Below are 19,392 nucleotides of genomic sequence, written 5' to 3' on the forward strand. Positions count from 1 at the left end.
GTCGTGTATGTGTTAGCTAATTATGTAAATGAGAAACCTAGTTTCAACAAGAAAGAAAACAAGTAATGTTTTAACCAAATAACCGTGCCGGTTAATCAATGGAATTAGATACTTCACAACTTCTAATTAGAACGTGGTTTTCAAAAGGTTAAGGTAGGAGATCAGTGAAAATCATTGAGCTTCCTACATGCATGTACGTAAATTATGTATATAAAAAGCATCAAATTAATTTCTTCGTACATGTTTTAATTTTACACCATTAATTAACCTATCTTTACATAGTAATATTACTAGCTTACACTTCAGTTATATATACAAACTAACAATTAATTAATTTTTTTAATTAGGAGAAAACAATAACATTACATTTATATCATTTTATTCTATTCATGTTTTTTAATAATTTGTGCCCTCATCAAATTTTAAAATCAAAAGTACTTTTATTTTATTTATAATAGGTCTAAAAAACTTTTATTTCAAAAACTTTAAAAAACTAAATTGAGTTATTTTTCATACAAAATATAAAAGTATACATAGTTTTTCTTTAAATAAACCATAACTTCAAAAAAGAAAACTCTTATAGCAGTAATATATAAAAGTTAAAAGTTCTTTTTTTCTTTTTAATTTCTCTCGAATTTTATCTCTACTTATTATTATGCCAAACTTGTATTCATATTATATAACCCACCATTATATATTCATTTCCAAATAAAAAAACATATAACAACTTTCATTAACCTACAAGTATATATAAGATATTAAGATGGACTCCACAAAAGAATCCAAAGCAACCTTCTCCATCTACATCTCTATATTAATCAAAATACAAACAAGTTATATATAAACTTATATATGTGTAGCTTGCAATAATAATAATTTCACATACAGGAAGGACCATCTTCTCTACACCCTATCTATTCCTATCACCATCCCTACCCCTCTAACCCATCCCTCTATTAGCCACCGGCCCACTCTTCCTTTCACTAAAAGCTTCATTTGTACTCGGTCTATTTATATATATATATATACAGCTTTTTTTCTTACCAACACATTCAATGAACTTATTATTTATAAACATAGTCTAGACATGCTTAAAACTGTCAAGTACTTGCTTGGCTCGGCCGGACCGAGTGGCTACGGCTCAAAATCCACGGCCGAACAAGTCACGGATAACTGCGACGGTTTACGCTCTTGCACCGCTCTCATCACTGGTAATTTATCATTTTTTGTAAGGGGTCGTTTATACACACACTGTCTGATATCAAATACTAGACTTTTCCAAACGACTGTCTTGGTAGAGTTCAGACAACCGTTTTGCACAAATTTCAAAGTTTGACTGTCGTTTGAATATTGTTCAAATAACTGTTCTGAGTTATGACCAATAATTTTCTAAGTTTTGACGGGTTAAAAAAAGAAAATGACGGTCTGAGTGTTTTATGGACGGCTGTTTGAAAAAAATTAATTTTGAAGTTTGACTTTTTTTTTAAAACGACAGTCTGAGTGTTTTATGACTGTCGTCCGAATATTGTTCAAATAACTGTTCTGACTAATAATTTTCGAAGTTTGACGGTTTTTTAAAATAAAAGAAACACGACAATCTAAGTGTTTAATGGACGACCGTTTGACAGCATGGTATCTAAAAGGGTGGTGTAATTACAAGATGACCAATAATTTTCAGAGTATGACCGTTTTTTTTCTAAACGATCATTTGAATGTTTTACTTACGGTCGTTTATTGGTGTGACATCAGATGTGGTGGTGTAGCCATATTAATCATGTTCATGCACATGCACTCTCATCATTTTCCTATCATTATTATTTTAAAGAAAGAGAATCCTCTATTTTCTTCTGTTCATTGATTAATAAATAATAAGTTATAATTACTTATATATATATAGTTTATATTAATTTTTATTATTTATTATAATTAGGTGCAACTTCCGGCATTGGCGCTGAGACGGCTTGGGTACTGGTTAAGCGCGGCGTGCGGGTTATCATACCCGCTCGGAACCTCAAAGCGGCTGAGGAGATGAAGAGCCGTATCGAATTGGAGTTTCGTGATACTCGGGTTATTGTCATGTATCTTGATCTTAGTTCTTTGAAATCAGTCAGGCGTTTTGTTAAAGAATTTGAAGCTCTTAATTTGCCTTTGAATATCCTCATGTAAATCAACTTTAATTCATTCACTGTTTTTCTCCGTAGAAAAACCATTTATGGAAAACCGAGAAAACTACTACCAACTATAAAAGATTTTGTTTAAAATTTTATATTTAGTTTTAAGTTTAGTACTATAAAATAAATTTTAAATAAAAATATTGTTCACAAAGTTACATAGTAACACATACGGTGCACATATACTTAAGTTACGTGTTACACATATATTATTTTTCTCTGTAGAAAACTAGCTATAAAAAACCGAGAAAACTATTACCATCGGATAAAGTTTTTGTTTAAAATTTTCTTTTTGTTTTAAGATTAATATTATAAAATAAATTTTAAATAAAAATGTTGTTCACGAAGTTACATACATGTAACACATACTATGTACATATTCGTAAATTACGTGTTACACATATATAACTTGCTAGTTACGCATAGTTTTTTTTTTCCTTTTTTTCTCAAATATTAATAAGATATACAAACAATGTAAAAATAAAATATATATTAAAACTAAAAGTTACTGTTTGTTAGTAGTTTTCTCGGTTTTCTTGTAATTAATTTATGGTTTTTTCATGATCTTTTCCCTAATTGTTTAAACTAATAAGTGATCTAAATATATTAGCAACAACGCTGGAAAATTCGCATATGATCATGGGGTAACTGAAGATGGAATAGAGACGACGTTTGCGACGAATTATCTAGGTCATTTTCTTTTAACAAAACTATTGTTGAAGAAGATGATAACGACTGCGAAAACGACTGGAATACAAGGACGGATAGTGAACGTAACGTCGGGTATCCATTCGTGGTTTTCCGGCGACTTAATTCGGTCTCTAGGACAAATAACTCGAGATAAAAGGTATGGTACAATAATTGAAAATGGACAAGAATTTGTTTGTGCATGAGTTTGGTTTTGAATCACCTTTGTTTGCTAGTTGATCAGTTTAGAATATTCTACGGTAAGTTCCATCTGATTGTTACATCATGAACAGAAAATAGGTGAATTATCACAATGTTCATTTAACCAGTTAAAATAAACATTTTATTCATTTCAAATATGGTTATTTGAAATTTTTTAAAATGTTGACCGTAAATCCAGTAAACCCGTTTACTTAATAATTATTACCAGACTAAATTTTTCAAGCAACCAGGTTACGCCAATGTCGATATGAAGATATCTCGTCAAGACACCTGGATTTTTTTTATTTTTTTGTCGTACCCATGAGATTTTTTAGGCATACCGACGGGATTTTTTAGGCGTTCTGAAGAGATTCTTTTTGCTTTTGACAAGATTTTTTTTGGCTTCCGACAAAATTTCTTTTGCCTCTGACGAGATTTTATGTCTTCCGATGAAATTTTATTTACTTGGCTGAGATTTTTTGTTTCCATCGAGATTTTTTTGCTTTGTCGAGATTTTTTTTACTGGTTGATAATCTCGTTGGATGATGATTATTAAGTAGGCGGGTTAATTAAATTTCGGATAGACATATACAAAAAAGCTGGTAAAATGAATATTTTATTTATTTTAAGTTTTTAACAACAAAAAATACTAATAATAGAATTTTTATCATTTTCTCATACAAAAGTTATATAATTTAATGTACCAAATATAGTGAACTAGCTAGTAACTTATTCCATTTGATTACAACTGAGGTTTGACTGTGTTAATTCACATAGAAAGCAGTGATGCATGATATATTAAATTAAAATTAAATGAATGTGTTTGACTTTATCCTCTGTATATTTGTCTTGTGCTAACAACAGTCATTACGATGCAACACGTGCATATGCGATCTCGAAGCTGGCTAATGTTTTGCACACCAAGGAACTTGCTTCCAGACTCCAGGTATTATTATTATTATTATTATTATTATTATTATTATTATTATTAAGTTGGTCATCATGAATACCATGCCATATGATTCTGTATATATACTATAAATAAAGAGTTAAAGAGAATATATTATTGTTGCTAATTATTAAAAGAAAGTAACATTTTGTTTTATGTTTAGATGATGGAGGCTAACGTGACAGTGAACTGTGTACATCCTGGGATTGTGAGAACTCGACTCACAAGAGATCGTGAAGGTTTCGTTACAGGTAGTTTTACGGGTTCTGTTTATATAAATAAAATAAAACGTCTACATCCTGGGAAAATGAATTGTTTTCCAGTAATGTATGCATTATAAGGAGTGCATATATATCATAATAATTTGTAGTACAAACTCGTCAAACATACAATATTGCTTTCTTTCTCGTAAACTTTTGGTTTGTGGGAATCTGAACGATGTTGGGAAGCTAGGGTTTTTCTAGATAACAAAAGTTAGTTTGGAGCGCGGGCATGGTGTATCTTCTTATTATGAATTGATCTTCTGATTATCATGTCTCTAAGAGATCTAACCCTCGCCTATGACGTATTTGGAATGGCATACTAGACTTACGGTGGTAAATTCGGATAACAAATTAAGTTACCACTTATAAAGTTTCTTCTTAGTGATTTTCAACTTATATAACCAAATTAGAACTTCACCGACATTCTCATTCTTGTGTAACTCTTTTGTCATATCCGATTAAGACTTCGTACCTTTGAACTATTTTGATATAATAACTAATTATACGATTTAGAAAGTTATCCAGAGTTGATAGACTTTAGTGAGATATTGATGTGACAAAATGGTTGACGGTATACCCTCAATTTTGTCAACATCGATTTAGTCGACCGAGGACTAACTACTATAGTTAGTGTGTTGTCCTATTACCAAAATTCAAAAGTCTCATCAAGATTCCTCTTGACTGATCCGCTCATAGTGGCAGGTCCTCCTGTTTATACTAAACCTAAACCTTGCAAAAATTTTACTTTCTTCGTGGTACTTAAATGCATCTATAGAACTTAACATTTTTTCTCTGTGATATTATTATTATTATTATTATTATTATTATTAGTAGTAGTAGTAGTACATCAAAATTGTTGTTTCTAAGTTTTGAAATTATAAATCTTGCAGACTTGGTGTTCCTTCTAACATCAAAGTTCTTGAAAACAATTCCTCAGGTAATATACTAACATGTCTCACTAATAGTTAACATATCTACATTTTAAGATATTAATTCAGTACTAATTAATATATCATAACTTTGCATGTGCAGGCTGCTGCTACAACATGCTACGTTGCAACTCATCCAAATCTAAAAAATGTGAGTGGAAAATACTTTGAAGATTGCAATGAAGCTTCAAACTCCGAAATTGGATGCAATGTTAAAGAAGCCGCGCGATTATGGTCATTCTCAGAAATCATGGTTTCAACTTATATCAAATCTATTTTTGCTCCTCCTCCTATGAATTAGATTAAGCATACACACAATACAACAATAATAATTTAAGATGAGTGAACTACGGTTTTCGTCCCTGTGGTTTGTCCAAATATGCGGTTTTAGTCAAATAGTTTCAAATTTGTGATTTTCGTCCCCGTGGATTCATTTCACTTGCAATTAAACCCAAATGCATTAACTCTGGTCGTTAAACCCATCAGGGTGCCCCTCATGTGAGGGCATTTTTGTCCTTTTTCTCTCTAAATAAACCGTAGTTGTAATTCGCAGGCCCCCTCACATGAGGGGTTGGGGTGTATTTTGGGGAAAAAAGGACAAAACTGCTCTTCACGTGAAGGGTACGCTGATGGGTTTAACGACCAAATTTAACGGAGTTAATGAATTTAGTTTCAGATGAAATGAAACCACAAGGACGAAAATCACAAATTTAAAACTATTAGATTAAACCACATATTTAAATAAACCACAGAGACGAAAACAACAATTTACTCATTTAAAATTAATTAAGTTAGAAAAATAGTTAGATACCTATATGAAAATATTATATATATACTTGTTAAGACATGTTGTTCTTTGTTTTCTAATGTAAACATTATTATATAAAGGTATACAAGTCAAAAGTGCATATGCAAGGTTAGGTTTTTATGAATTTAATATTGTGGGTGCAATGTTAGGCAGATTCTTTCAATGTTATGGTACAAGATTTGGCACTTAGTAACGTTGATATTTGATGCTGATTGGTAGATCAGATTATTATGAATCCATCTTTTATAAATCTTTAGTTTCGTCTTTACTTGCTCAATCATCATTTCCATTAATGTTTTAACTTTTGATATTATATATATATATATATATATATATATATATATATATATATCAAGTCGTATGATACATGCTGTCTTAAGATATTTAACACACTGGTCTTAATATAAATCATGAAATTTATCATTTTATATGTCTTAGTTATATGTATATAGTCATATCAGAATCAGACATATCAGGCTATGTGTAGTGGAGAAAGTACAAAATGGGTCGTTTTACGGCATGTGACGTCCAGTCAGCAAATTGTGGGTTTTTGTTTTATGGGTGTAGTGGTGTTGTGGTCCTATATATATATATATATATCACACTCACAATATAATAATAATAATAATAATAACAACAACAAACACACAAAGCAACAACAAAACTCATCTCCCCCACCGCCCTATTGCCCCATTTGTCGTTCGGGAGGGGGGGGGGTTCCAAGTGAAAATCACCCCCTAGTAGTCGTCCACTACACACCCCCTCAGAAACACGTAACATATTTAGACATGAGTTGTATGTCTACTCTTACAAGCATATCATGCTTCTTCCCATAAAAAAATGATGACTTACACTAATGTGATACGTCACACCATATCATGTATTCACTTATGCATCTTTATTCGTAGAATAAAAATATTTTAGGGTTAGGCGAGTAAATTAGTGGGTAAATATACTAGGTACACAACCAGAGATTTGAATATGTCATGACTATATACATAAAATTATTTTGATATTACCACACAGATGTAACAAACATAAAAGGATGGCTACTTTCGTGGCTTTCTATTAAAATCTTGCTAAGGCTACTAGCCTTTTATGCGTCACAACAAATGTCAGTTTGGTCCATAACTAACTAATAAAACTAGAGAGGGGTCGGGTGTATGCTAACCATTCGTCTAGCTAAATTTTCTATATAAAGAGAGATCTAAAATCGTTTAGTTTAACCCCAAATTGACGCTAGTAAAGCCGCTACAACTACAGTAGTATGATTAATTAATCCAAGTAAATACCTAGAATACATATGTATATGTAGTTATTTTATTTTTCTAGTGAAAACCTCATCCACATCTTCTTTAAAGATATTACAACCACACCTACCAAAAGGTAAAAGAAATGGGTCCAATGTTTGATGTTTAGGCATGGAGAAGGACCATCTTACCACCCAACCACTTTACATTGACTCAACCCAAAGCCTAACCCCTTTTGCAGTGTATAAGCAGAAGGTCCAAAAAATTCAATGTACAACTTTTAATGCGTAGGGTATAAGCTGATAAGAGGTGAACAAAAAACCCGAACCTAGAACTATATCCGGTCAAAATACCCAAAATCGGGTTCTTTTTGAACCGGTTTTTAGTACCCGAATTTACCCATAGAGTACGCATATGGTATGCATTTCAATACCAATACCGACCCATACCCGATAATACCTGAAAACCAGAACCGATTTCACACCCGAAACGGGATTTTTCTGTTCCCTGAAACTGGGCTTCTCCAATACCCGAAAACTACCAAAAGAGAGTGCACTATCTTTATCAAAAAAAATATCCGAAAAAATACCTTAAAATAGGGTGCTTTTTCTATACCAAAAAATAGGATTTACCCGGTAATGGTATCTGGTTCCGTTCCAGACCCGGTTATGGTCAATACCGATCTCTCCATATGCGGAACCAAAACCTGATTGGGGGCATCTATAGACAAATACATTATCATTATCGAACTTCCATAATGGGCTGGCCCATCAAAAAGGGGTCTGATTGAAAAAGTTGAACAGAAGAAAATATGCATTTTGCCCATTTTAGAATCATTCGTCGTGGGTTGTTTGCACCCACCATTTTCTCACAAAGTAGATGTGGGCTATGCAATTATGTATGTACGCATCTCTTTTTATACTGTCACCTTATTAATATACTATTAAGATATATTACTTTTAATATTATTTGATCCGAAAGCTTAATCACATTTCGAAAGGCAATATGTTATCCCATCCCTACTTTTTAAACTTTTGAATTATTGGTATATGAATTCCATGTAAATAAATAACTGCTTGCAGGGTCATCTTGGAGAATCGCACCAGAATCAAGATATATTCGCCTCGAACTTCATCCCTTTGTGGCTTCAGTCGTTCAACACAGGTTCGTTATGATCACATTTTATAGAGCTAGGGTGTAAATGAGTCAGTTTAAAAATAAGTTTGTTTAACAATATGAGCCTAAGATTCACTCTTCGAGCTGGCTCGTGAGCTTAAACGAGCCTATTAATTTATATAACTTTTTATTTAACGTATTATATATATATATATATATATATATATATATATATATATATATTTATAATTGTTATCATGCATAGCATTTTTATAAAATATACTATTTGATAAATAAAATGTATAATTAAAAAAATATATAAAGTATAAATATAGTTGTGTGTAAATTAATTAATAAATAATAAATGAGCCGAGTTTGAGCCCAGTCAGGCTCGGCTCAGGTTATTTCCCCCTTTTTTGCTAAAAGATTTTAGGCCGAAGGTGAAAAAAATTGGCCCATAAATTAGTTGAGTAATTGAGTTTAAAGTTTAAACATTAAAGATATATTTTTTTTTTCCAAAAATTTATATATAACCTAAAAACAAAAATTCGGGCATATCGAGATGTCAGCCTCATAGCTGGCCTTGGGAACTTATAAAGAATTTTGAGATCAATATGAGTTACAATATAAACGGGTCAAAGGCCCGCACGTCAGCTCAACCTAAGCGTGCCTAATATTGGTAAACCCAAACTTGGGTTGGCCCATTATAGTTAAGGCCCAAATATCTTTGAAAGGCTCTCTCCTTCCACAATATTCTTTTTCCTATCAACGTTCTAGCCCTCTCCTATACGATTAATGATCTCAAATGATTTGATACATATAATTAATTATTAATGATCTCAAATGTGGGTTGTACTTATATACAACTAATATGATACATGTATGATTAATGATACAAATGTGGACCCGGCTGACTTGAGAGTTCGAGTGCCCACACATTTAAAACCTTCGGCCCTCTAACGAGTATAAGAATGGTTTGTATGTTTAAAAGATAAATGTTGCTTAGTAAGCTTGAAAGTTAATTTTTGAAGTGATTGAAAATATGGCAAGTAATTAAGTTGATAAAAGAGGATCCTAGCTCCGGATAGCCAAACCCTCACCTTTGATCGAACACAACTTTCTCTCCAGTGTTAACCTTATGGGTCCTCCTCGGGTCCTCTTAGCCCGATACCTGTGCTCTTAAAGCTATTTGGAGCAACAGTTCTTGGTAACAACAGTAGATTGCGCATGCGGTCCCGAGCACAAAACCTGCAACCTCTTTCCTTTTCATTTCATCTCATCTTTTTCTTAGACCATGTAAATCTGGGCTCATTATTTTACAGCCCAATAGAAAAATAACTTAATGCCAATGGGCCAATGGTGCCTGCAAAAAAGGCCTTGCTCAGGCCTCAGGGCTTTGTGTCACATACAACAAGTCCATTGCATAGTTAGCCCCAAACCTATAGCACTTCTATTTTGTGGATAAAATAGAGCACCATTCTTCAAGAAACATTTTAAATTATGTGTGCTTATGTATTTTTAGATTTATAATTTTTATAACCATTTTAAAAATTTTGGATATTATATAACGGAGTATTGGAAATATTTTTTCTTCTTTTTTGTAAGTAATGTGAGTTAGTTTTTCGTATTACTTTAATATATATTTTTTTATTTAAATTGTTATGTTTCAGATAATGATATAAGAGTTTGGGAATATCATGCAAAGTGTGCGTAAAACTCGAAACGCCTTTATGAAAATGTGTATTTCGGGAATTTACCTCAAAAAATATTGCACAACACATACTCTAACCCTTACAACATATTTTAAAATTTTAATTATCTAAACCCAACAAAAAAAACTCGTTTACTTAACGACCAAACTTTCTCTCGCCGTCAATCTAAAGTTTTAACAATTCTTGAGAACAACCTTAGTACCAAGTAACAACCACATACTTGTCGACATAGTACGGACTCCAATACGACTTAATTTTTTTTTTGAATGGCAAATAATCTCACGTGTAATGTTCAAGGCCGACTCTTGATGCTCGAAACTGGATGGAATAAATAGCCCCTCGCCCCTTGTCGGACTCGAACATGGGATTATAGCCCTGATTCGTCCCGTCACCTAGATATCCATCGAACTAGTCCAAGTGAGAATTAAACATATGTCTTAATAATTAAATCATGAATTTGGGTGGCAATAATAAAACCAAGAAAAGGTGAAAACGATGTAGCGATTAGCAGCCAGCATCAGCAGAATATGCGATGGCTATTCTGCTATTGGCTTTTTATGCCGATCTACTGTTTTGTCAGGATTCCAATTATGTTACTAACTCACTATTAATATTTCAATACACTTTTAGTACCTTAACTTGTGCTACTCCCTTCTTTTGTCCCTATAAAACTAATTTCGCAAGTTTTTGCCCAATAATTTATATTCACGGTTATTTTATCCAATGTGGTGTAGTGGTAAGAAGCATGGGTTCTTCAATGTGAGACTGCTCGCTTGGTAGAGGCTCTTGCTTATCAGTGAAAGGTTAAGAGTTCTAACCCAGACAATGGATGTCGGTTATTGAAAGATTTTATCCGTTCAAATTAAAAGAACTAAAATTAATGGTCAATTCAATTGGTCACGTTGCCTTTTTCATTTAACTAAATCGGGATTCGTAGTTTTAAACGTTTCAAAAAGAACCAAAAGCAATGGTTTATATATCAAGATAGCAAAGTTATCTTAAGTTAAATGTTTATGATGGCTAATTAGAAATGTAGCGCATATATTATTGGTCTCATTGTTAGGTACAATACTATTTGTAATTTTGTATAGATTTGTGTCCATTCATTTATTAAATAAACGAACGTAACGAACTTTCCGTCAAACGATTCATGAACTGTTCGCTGAACGTTCGGTTCGTTAACAACCTTATACGTTATACACGTCTTCTTTGTCACTGTCTTGAAAGTGGTTACTTTTTAAGGGGTAGACAGTTAAAAGGTAGAAGTTAAGGGGGGCTGCTTAATGTTTTGTTATACGTCGTTATACACGTCTTCTTTGTCACTGTCTTGAAAGTGGTTACTTTTTAAGGGGTAGACAGTTAAAAGGTAGAAGTTAAGGGGGGCTGCTTAATGTTTTGTTATAAGATCCAACAACTGTGCACGTGACCATTCATTGTCTAAATGCATAAAGATCTCCTTATCACGTGGTCCTTTGGTGCCTAATACTTTGTCTAATAATAGAATTCTCAACCCATTTTCTAAAGTTGTCAATCCCATATTATTTATGGTAAATTTTAAGAAAACCATCAAAATCACCTCTTCAATCCATTCCCTATTATATGGATGAGCTATATAGCAACTAAAGTAAATTCCTAAATATAGGGACTCAGTTTTGATCCATACCATATAATATATTACATATCTACCAATCACCATTTACTATATAATAAGACAAAAAAGAAAAAAAATAACAAAGAATTAATTTATGGATATGAATAGGGAATAGAATGTGGAAGAATTTTGAAAATGATAGATAAATTTATGGAATGATGTTTTTTAGCTAAATTATAGGAAAAATATATGGAATGGAATGTGAATGCTCTAACTAGCTACAAAATAATTGTTATCAAACAAATAACTTACTTGTCGTCAACATGTTGCAATTGTGTTTTATTGTTCGTCATTTGGTGCCTTTAGACTTTAGTTACAAAGACCAAAATGATTCTTCCTTGTGTGAGAACACACACGCGACCACGAGTTTAAAATCTCGGACTTGTAACGTGTCCAGCAAAACATTCACTTATGAATTTTGTACATGACATGTTTAAGCCGTGTGTCTTGCATGTCAGGATGGGTTGGTTATCCGCCTAAGATCATACCATTTGTAGTCTCACGAGATGTGTGAGAAGAGCCGGCTCTGAGAATTGAAAAAAAAAAAATTGGCCGAAAGAGAAATATTTTGGGTCTTAAGTAAAAAGAGGATTTCGTTGAGTTTAAAAAAATTAATTTTAAAATTGGTTTAATTGGTTATGATCTGGGTTGTATAAAAAACTAATGTAGAAAAATAAGTTTAAACATGATTCAAATGAAATTAGAACCCATTACCTTCTAGTTAGAAGTCATACCTCTTTACTACTAGACCAAGTCAGTTGCTATGTAATTGAGTTTAAACATTAATAATGCATATCGTTTTTCATATAAATACATATAATTTAAAAAAATCGGGCCTAACGAGTAGTCGGGCCTATGGCCGTGGACCACTCTATTATTGGTCATGGCTGGCCCTGTGTGTGGCAACCGTTGGTTAACTTTAGTTAAAGTTTGATTAAGTTTCTATTCTTTTAAGAACTAAAACTGCCAAATAAAAAGGTTAACGTAGTTAGCACTCGAATAACAGTCAGATATGGGGATTTAGGGTTCTTATTAACTTCTTATTCATCAATAATATTTTCAATTCATAGTCGTCAATAATAATGACAATCTTTTGATTCGTTCAATCATACACAAGGATGAAAAACGAGTAAACGAAATGGTCAAATATAGGTTTCTCCCTATAGTAAATCAACTTTTAATTAACAACAATGACTTTTATTCTAAATAAATATTTACAATTAATAAAAAAGTTTTGTACTAGTTTTAGACTTTTGCTCTATAAAGGTGACAGCTCACACACTTTAATAAAGACATTTTGGCACATGGGGTCACCTGCCTACCGAGTGCTACAGTGTATTATTTGAAAGTGTAGACAATATTTGAAAGGTACTTACGGTATGTTTTTGTTTTATTTGAATAATTCAAATACACATTTTTTGGTCTTTATTTTACCAAATTTGTAGCATACGAAAATAGAAATTGATAAACAGAAGCTTTGAGGACAACGTGGTGCATTTAGCAAACACTAGTTTTTTTAAGTAAAGTAACATTCTAATTGTCCTACGAAATTCATCTTATTATGTTTCAGTTACATATTAATACTTGAGTTCGATTATTTCTATGAAAACTTACATATCTTTTGTACATCGTCGAGTTTGATAAGATGATCTAGTGAATAACAAGCGAGTAAGTATAAAAACAAAGCTACGGTTAAAACTAAAAATAAAGCAAATTCGTTACTTTACAATTCATTTTTCTTTTATATATATAGTATAATGTAATAAATCGTCTTAAAGCTAAATCACTATAAAACAAAAGGTTCTTTTAATAAAGATAACATTATTGTGTTATTATTATTATTATATTATAATTCTAATATTTGTTATTATAATTCTAATAAGAAAGATTAACGTACAAATGAAATTAACGTGCTAAACGTAAGTATCAAATAGAGTATTATATACACATGTAGAGAATTATGTAACTAAATCATAGAATAATTTGTACTCTATGATGTAATTACATAATCAGTAATTATATATACATGTAGAAAATTATGTAATTATATCATAAAGTAATTTATTACTCTATGATGTAATTATATAATTTTTTACCTATATATATAACTACACTACTTAATTCTCATATTTTGAACGTTAATTCTTTTTGTATTTGATCCAAACTCAATTCAAATAAAGTATTATAATATTTTTTCTTGACAACTTCCATGAGCTTTAGATCGATAACTTTTTTGAGCTTTTATCCACTCTTTCAAAGTGGAGGTTGATAACTTCCATGAGCTTTAGATAACTTTTTAGAGCTTCTATCCATTCTTTCAAAGAAGAGGTGGTAGATTCAAACTTTGCAAAGATTAGAAGGATTTTAGATGGTAATAAATTTAAATTAAAAAAAAAAATTATTTGATTACATTTGGGCTTGGGAATGCGCTGAATGTTCTAAAGTCTCACCTTTAAATAAAGGGAGGTAAAAAGAAAATTCAGGTAAAACATGAGTTATGGCTTTTCATTAAAGTAAAAAAAAAAAAAGTTCCATTGCTACATATACCACAAAAATGTGTGATGCCTTTTATTTTACTACTTTGAGTTATGGCTTTTCATTAAAGTAAAAAAAAAGTTCCATTGCTACATATACCACAAAAATGTGTGATGCCTTTTATTTTACTACTTTTATGTTTAAAAGATTTAAATCAAATATAAATAAAATTAATCAAGCAAAGTAATTATATAATAATTACATAATATTCTACATATATATAATTACTATACCTGATTTTTATAATTAAATCCTTAATTTCATTTATGATTTTCATAATTAAAACCTTAATTTCATTTAAAATATAATTTTTCATAACTTTTCCATTTATAAATACATTCTACACTAAACCTAGGTAGAGGGGTGGTGGGGTGGGGAATAAAAGATGAGCCCCATCATAGTAAGTTAGTAACCACATATTTAACCATGAACAACCACTTTTTCACTAACAAACACACTTAACAAGTTGGCACTTTTTCACTAACAAACACACTTAACAAGTTGGCACTTTTTCACTAACAAACACACTTAACAAGTTGGCCATTCAAACCATAGAAATTCAAAACACAACAATAATAATACATAAGACACGACATGGTAAAACACGATATTACATCAACAACTAAGCAACCTTCAAGTGTGGGTCCACCTCCACCCTCCCAACACCCGTCTCCAACACTTTCGCCACCTCGACCTCTCCAACCACCACCCCATCCACCTCTCTCGCCACCCTCACCTCCTCCTCCTCATCGACATAATTCGGGTCCTTCTCGTCCACCGCAGGCGGCGCGGGGTCCAATTCATCATCCACCACACCCCCAGGGCCATCCCAAGTGTACTTCCCACCCCGACCACCTTTCGCTTGCTTCTCAAGCGAAATCCCGTCCCGCGGATGCCGGTCGAGCCGGTGCAACCCTTTATCTGTCAGTTTCTTCTCTATATGCTTCAAAGTATCAATATTGTGAGTTTTCACTTCTATTTTTTCCACCCATTTTCGGCCTTCTTCGTTCGCACTTACTGCTCGGATTGTCACGGGCTCTTCTTGCTTATTATTATTGTTTGTTTCTTTTGCTTTGTTCATGATGTTGTTGTTTTGTTATGTTGTCTTATCCAACTATGGATGTGTGTATGTACGTGGTGATTAAATAGAGTGCTAAGTGCGTACTAAGGAGAGTGCTATAAGGTGGTAGAATGTTCCGCCAGATGTTTTAGTTATTTGCTACGTGTTAGTTTCTACATTTCACAAGATCTTTCTGGATAATTCAATGGATATATATATATTCTTTTGTCCACATGCTTCCCCCTATATTACTTTAAATTATTTATATATATGTATACTTATAGTATATATAAATTTATATGGTTTGAATAAAAAACAAATGAAATTAACGTGCTAGACGTGAGAATCAAGTATAATAATTATATATAAAAGTAAAGTAATTATGTAAATACGTCATAGAGTAATACATAATTACTCTTTCTGATTTTCACGTCAATATATATATATATATATATATATATATATATATATATATATATAGGGGAGGGATCCGGTACAAATAAAAATAATATACTAAACATACAAATAACTAAAGTAATTATAGTTTTGAACAAGAGTAATTATGTCATAAAAAAAATATAATAGTGTAATAATAATTACTCTAATTTTAACATAGTTACTTTAGTTATTTGTACACTTCTCATGATAAAAGTCATTTGTATTTAATCCAAACCATATATATAATTTTATTAATCTTCTTTATATGTTTCACAATAATAGGTCGAGTCAGAGTGGTTTCGAGCTCGAGCTCAAAACTAAATGAGGCAGCTTAGCTAGGCTTGAGGTCGATTTTGAAGTGAAACGGGCCTAAGATCGAGCCAACGAGTCGAGCTTTGGTCGATGTTGGCTCAGTTACAAAAATTATCCAACTCAGTTTAAGTTGTTTTAAATCAAGTTTTTTTAGCTAGTTTTATTCGAGCTTTTATCAAATAAGTTATGAGCCCGAGCTTTGAATCACGGGCTTCTTGAACAACCCTAAACACTAGCTCAATGACAAAATGAGGATGGTTTACTACTTTTGTTAAAGCCATCAAATTAAAAAAATGCTGGAGGACATTATTTAATATATTTTCTTTCTATTTTGTAAATATTACTTGACAAAAAGTAAACATTACGGGCTGGGTTCGGTTATAAAATCCGGGTCGGCTCGGTCTTTGGTGCACGCACCCAAAAACCAAATATACAACCAAACCATCGTTGATTCGGTTATTTTAGTTTGTTTATGTTGGTTGCGGGTTCGTTAATCCGTGTTACGCACAATACCATTAAGAACCAAAGTTACATCCCAAATTGACCTATCATTAACGCATCGTAATTCGTAAACGCATCCCAAACTGACCCTACACGTAAAACACGTCATAACTCATTCTGTAATGTTCTTCTCTCTTTGTTTTCGTAGTTCATATTTGAAGATGCTATAAAGTTTTGTGTGCATATTGCTACCCATCAACGGGTGTTAACTTAGGCCTGTAAACGCATTGAGTGTTCAGTGAACTTTTTGGTGAGAAGTTCGTTTTATATGTTCCGTTCATTCATTTATGTTTATGTACGTTTACGTCTGTTTATTTTTGTTCGTTTATGTATAATATGAATAATTAAATATTATTTGGATGAGTCATTTACTTAAAAGTTTTATATTTGTTAATTTTATTTAATTTAATTATATTTATTATGTTCGTTTATGTTTGTTTGTGTTCATTTACATTTTTTCATATATTTTGGTTTCATTTTGTTCAGTTATGTTCGTTTAGATTTTAAACAAATGAACACAGACGGACAAGCATGCTCATTTTTTAAATAAACGAATAAACATAAATATTTGTTCAATTAAGTGCTCGTGTCCATTCAAAGTTAAATGAATGGACATGAACATGCCCTTGTTTGTGTTCGTTTGATTCGTTTACATGCTTTTAATAGTCATATTGATGATTATATATGCCTCAATCTCTAAGCTCTACCGATTTTATTTGTGTTCGTTTGTGTTGGTGAACACATTCATTTCCTTAATGAACGAACACTGACATATAATCTTGTTCGGTAAGTGTTCGTGAACATTATTTCGTTAACAAATGAACATGAACAAGACCTTTATGATGGTGATGGTGATAAAGATGATGATGATGGTGGTGATGGTGATGGTGATGGTGATGATGATGATGATGATGGTGGTGGTGGTGGTGGTTGAGGAGGTGGTGATGATGGTGAGGATGGTGATGTGATGGTGATGGTGATGATGATGAAGATGGAGAAATGATGATGTTGATGATGGTGATGGTGATAGTGATGATGATGATCATGATAATGATGATGATGACGGTGGTGGGGGTGGTGATGATAGTGATGATGATGATGATGATGATGATAAAGATGACGGTGATGATGATGGCGGTGGTGGTGGTGGTGATGATGATTATGTTGTGATGGTGATGATAGTGATGATGATGGTGATGATGGTGATGATGATGACGATGGTGATGATGGTGGTGGTGGTGGTGGTGGTGGTGGTGATGATGATGATGACATAATCGATTGTGTTACATTTTCTATTATGTTACATAATCGATCGAAAATGTAACATAATCGATTATGTTAAATTTTCGATTATGTAACATAATCGATTGATTATGTTACATAATCGATTATGTTACATTTTCGATTATGTAACATAATCGATCGATTATGTTACATTTTCGATTATGTAACATAATCGATCGATTATGTTACATTTTCGATTATGTAACATAATCGATCGATTATGTTACATAATCGATTATGTTACATTTTTGATTATATAACATAATCGATCGATTATGTTACATTTTTGATTATATAACATAATCGATCGATTATGTTACATAATCGATTATGTTACATTTTTGATTATGTAACATAATCGATTATGTTACATAATCGATTATGTTAGATTTTCGATTATGTTACATTTTCGAGTATGTTACATAATCGATTATGTTACATTTTCGATTATGTTACGTAATCGATTATGTTACATTTTTGAAAATGTAACATAATCGATTATGTTACATTTTCGATTATGTCACATTTTCGATTATGTTACATGATCAATTATGTTACATAATCGACTGTGTTTCATTTTCCATTTTGTTACATAACCGATTATGCTACATTTTCGATTATGTTACATACATTTTCGATTATGTAACATAATCGATTATGTTACATTTTCGATTATGCAACATAATTGATTATGTTACATAGTCGATTATGTTACATTTTTTATTATGTTACATAGTCGATCGACTATGTTATATAATCGATTATTATACATTTTCGATTATATTACATTTTCGATTACGTTACACAATCGATCGATTATGTTACATAATCGATTATGTTACATTTTCGATTATGTTACATAATCGATTATGTTACTTAATCGATTATGTTACATAATCGAATATGTTACAATTTCGATTAAGTTACGTAATCGATTATGTTACATTTTCGAAAATGTAACATAACGATCATGTAACATATTCGTGGTGCAGAATATGTATGGTGATGTTAATGATGATGATGGTGATGGTGATGATGGTGATAGTGACGGTGATGTTGTTGATGATGGTGAAGATAATGATGATTATGATGATGTTGATGATGGTGATGGTGATGGTGATGGTGATGATGGTGATGATGATGGTGGTGGTGGTGATGATGACGATATGATGATTCTGATGATGGTGATTGTGATGATAATGATGATGATGTAGATGATGGTGGTGGTGATGATGATGTAGATGATGGTGGTGGTGATGATGGTGATGATGGTGATGATGATGGTGGTGATGGTGATGATGTTGATGATGATGATGGTGATGATGATAATGATGATGATGTTCATGATGATGATGAAGTCGATAATGGTGATGGTGATAATGATGGTGATCATTATGGTGATAGGTGATGATGGTGGTGATGATGATGATAATGATGATGATGCTAATGGTGATGGGGATGATGATGATGATGGTGGTGGTGGTGATGATGATAATGATGGTGATGGTGATGGTGATGATGATGA

General features: G+C 32.1%; 2 protein-coding genes across 2 annotated transcripts; one reads left to right on the forward strand and one right to left on the reverse strand.

The window, feature by feature from the left end:
- The first annotated feature begins 989 nt into the window (after positions 1-989).
- On the forward strand, positions 990-5,516 carry LOC143632996 (short-chain dehydrogenase TIC 32 B, chloroplastic-like). Its single transcript, XM_077101384.1, has 7 exons — positions 990-1,211; positions 1,931-2,162; positions 2,782-3,018; positions 3,924-4,005; positions 4,172-4,259; positions 5,162-5,208; positions 5,304-5,516. Exons 1-7 carry the CDS (start codon positions 1,088-1,090, stop codon positions 5,499-5,501), a joined length of 1,008 nt encoding a protein of 335 aa, XP_076957499.1. The 5' UTR covers positions 990-1,087; the 3' UTR covers positions 5,502-5,516.
- A 9,378-nt stretch (positions 5,517-14,894) lies between these two features.
- Positions 14,895-15,353, reverse strand: LOC143633001 (uncharacterized). The gene has a single exon (XM_077101386.1). The coding sequence runs from the start codon at positions 15,351-15,353 to the stop codon at positions 14,895-14,897; it is 459 nt and encodes a 152-aa protein (XP_076957501.1).
- Between the last annotated feature and the right edge of the window lie 4,039 nt (positions 15,354-19,392).

Source organism: Bidens hawaiensis, unplaced genomic scaffold, assembly GCF_021521415.1.
Source record: "Bidens hawaiensis isolate Kalapana, Puna unplaced genomic scaffold, B.hawaiensis_p1.1 tig00006594_1, whole genome shotgun sequence".
NCBI lineage: Eukaryota > Viridiplantae > Streptophyta > Magnoliopsida > Asterales > Asteraceae > Bidens > Bidens hawaiensis.

Bases quoted from the DNA above. Each gene is read 5' to 3' on its own strand.
- LOC143632996 (XM_077101384.1), top strand. From the start codon at position 1,088: ATGCTTAAAACTGTCAAGTACTTGCTTGGCTCGGCCGGACCGAGTGGC. The intron at 2,163-2,781 runs GTAAATCAACTT...TAAATATATTAG, and splicing joins TTGCCTTTGAATATCCTCAT to CAACAACGCTGGAAAATTCG. The intron at 5,209-5,303 runs GTAATATACTAA...TTGCATGTGCAG, and splicing joins TCTTGAAAACAATTCCTCAG to GCTGCTGCTACAACATGCTA.
- LOC143633001 (XM_077101386.1), bottom strand. From the start codon at position 15,353: ATGAACAAAGCAAAAGAAACAAACAATAATAATAAGCAAGAAGAGCCC.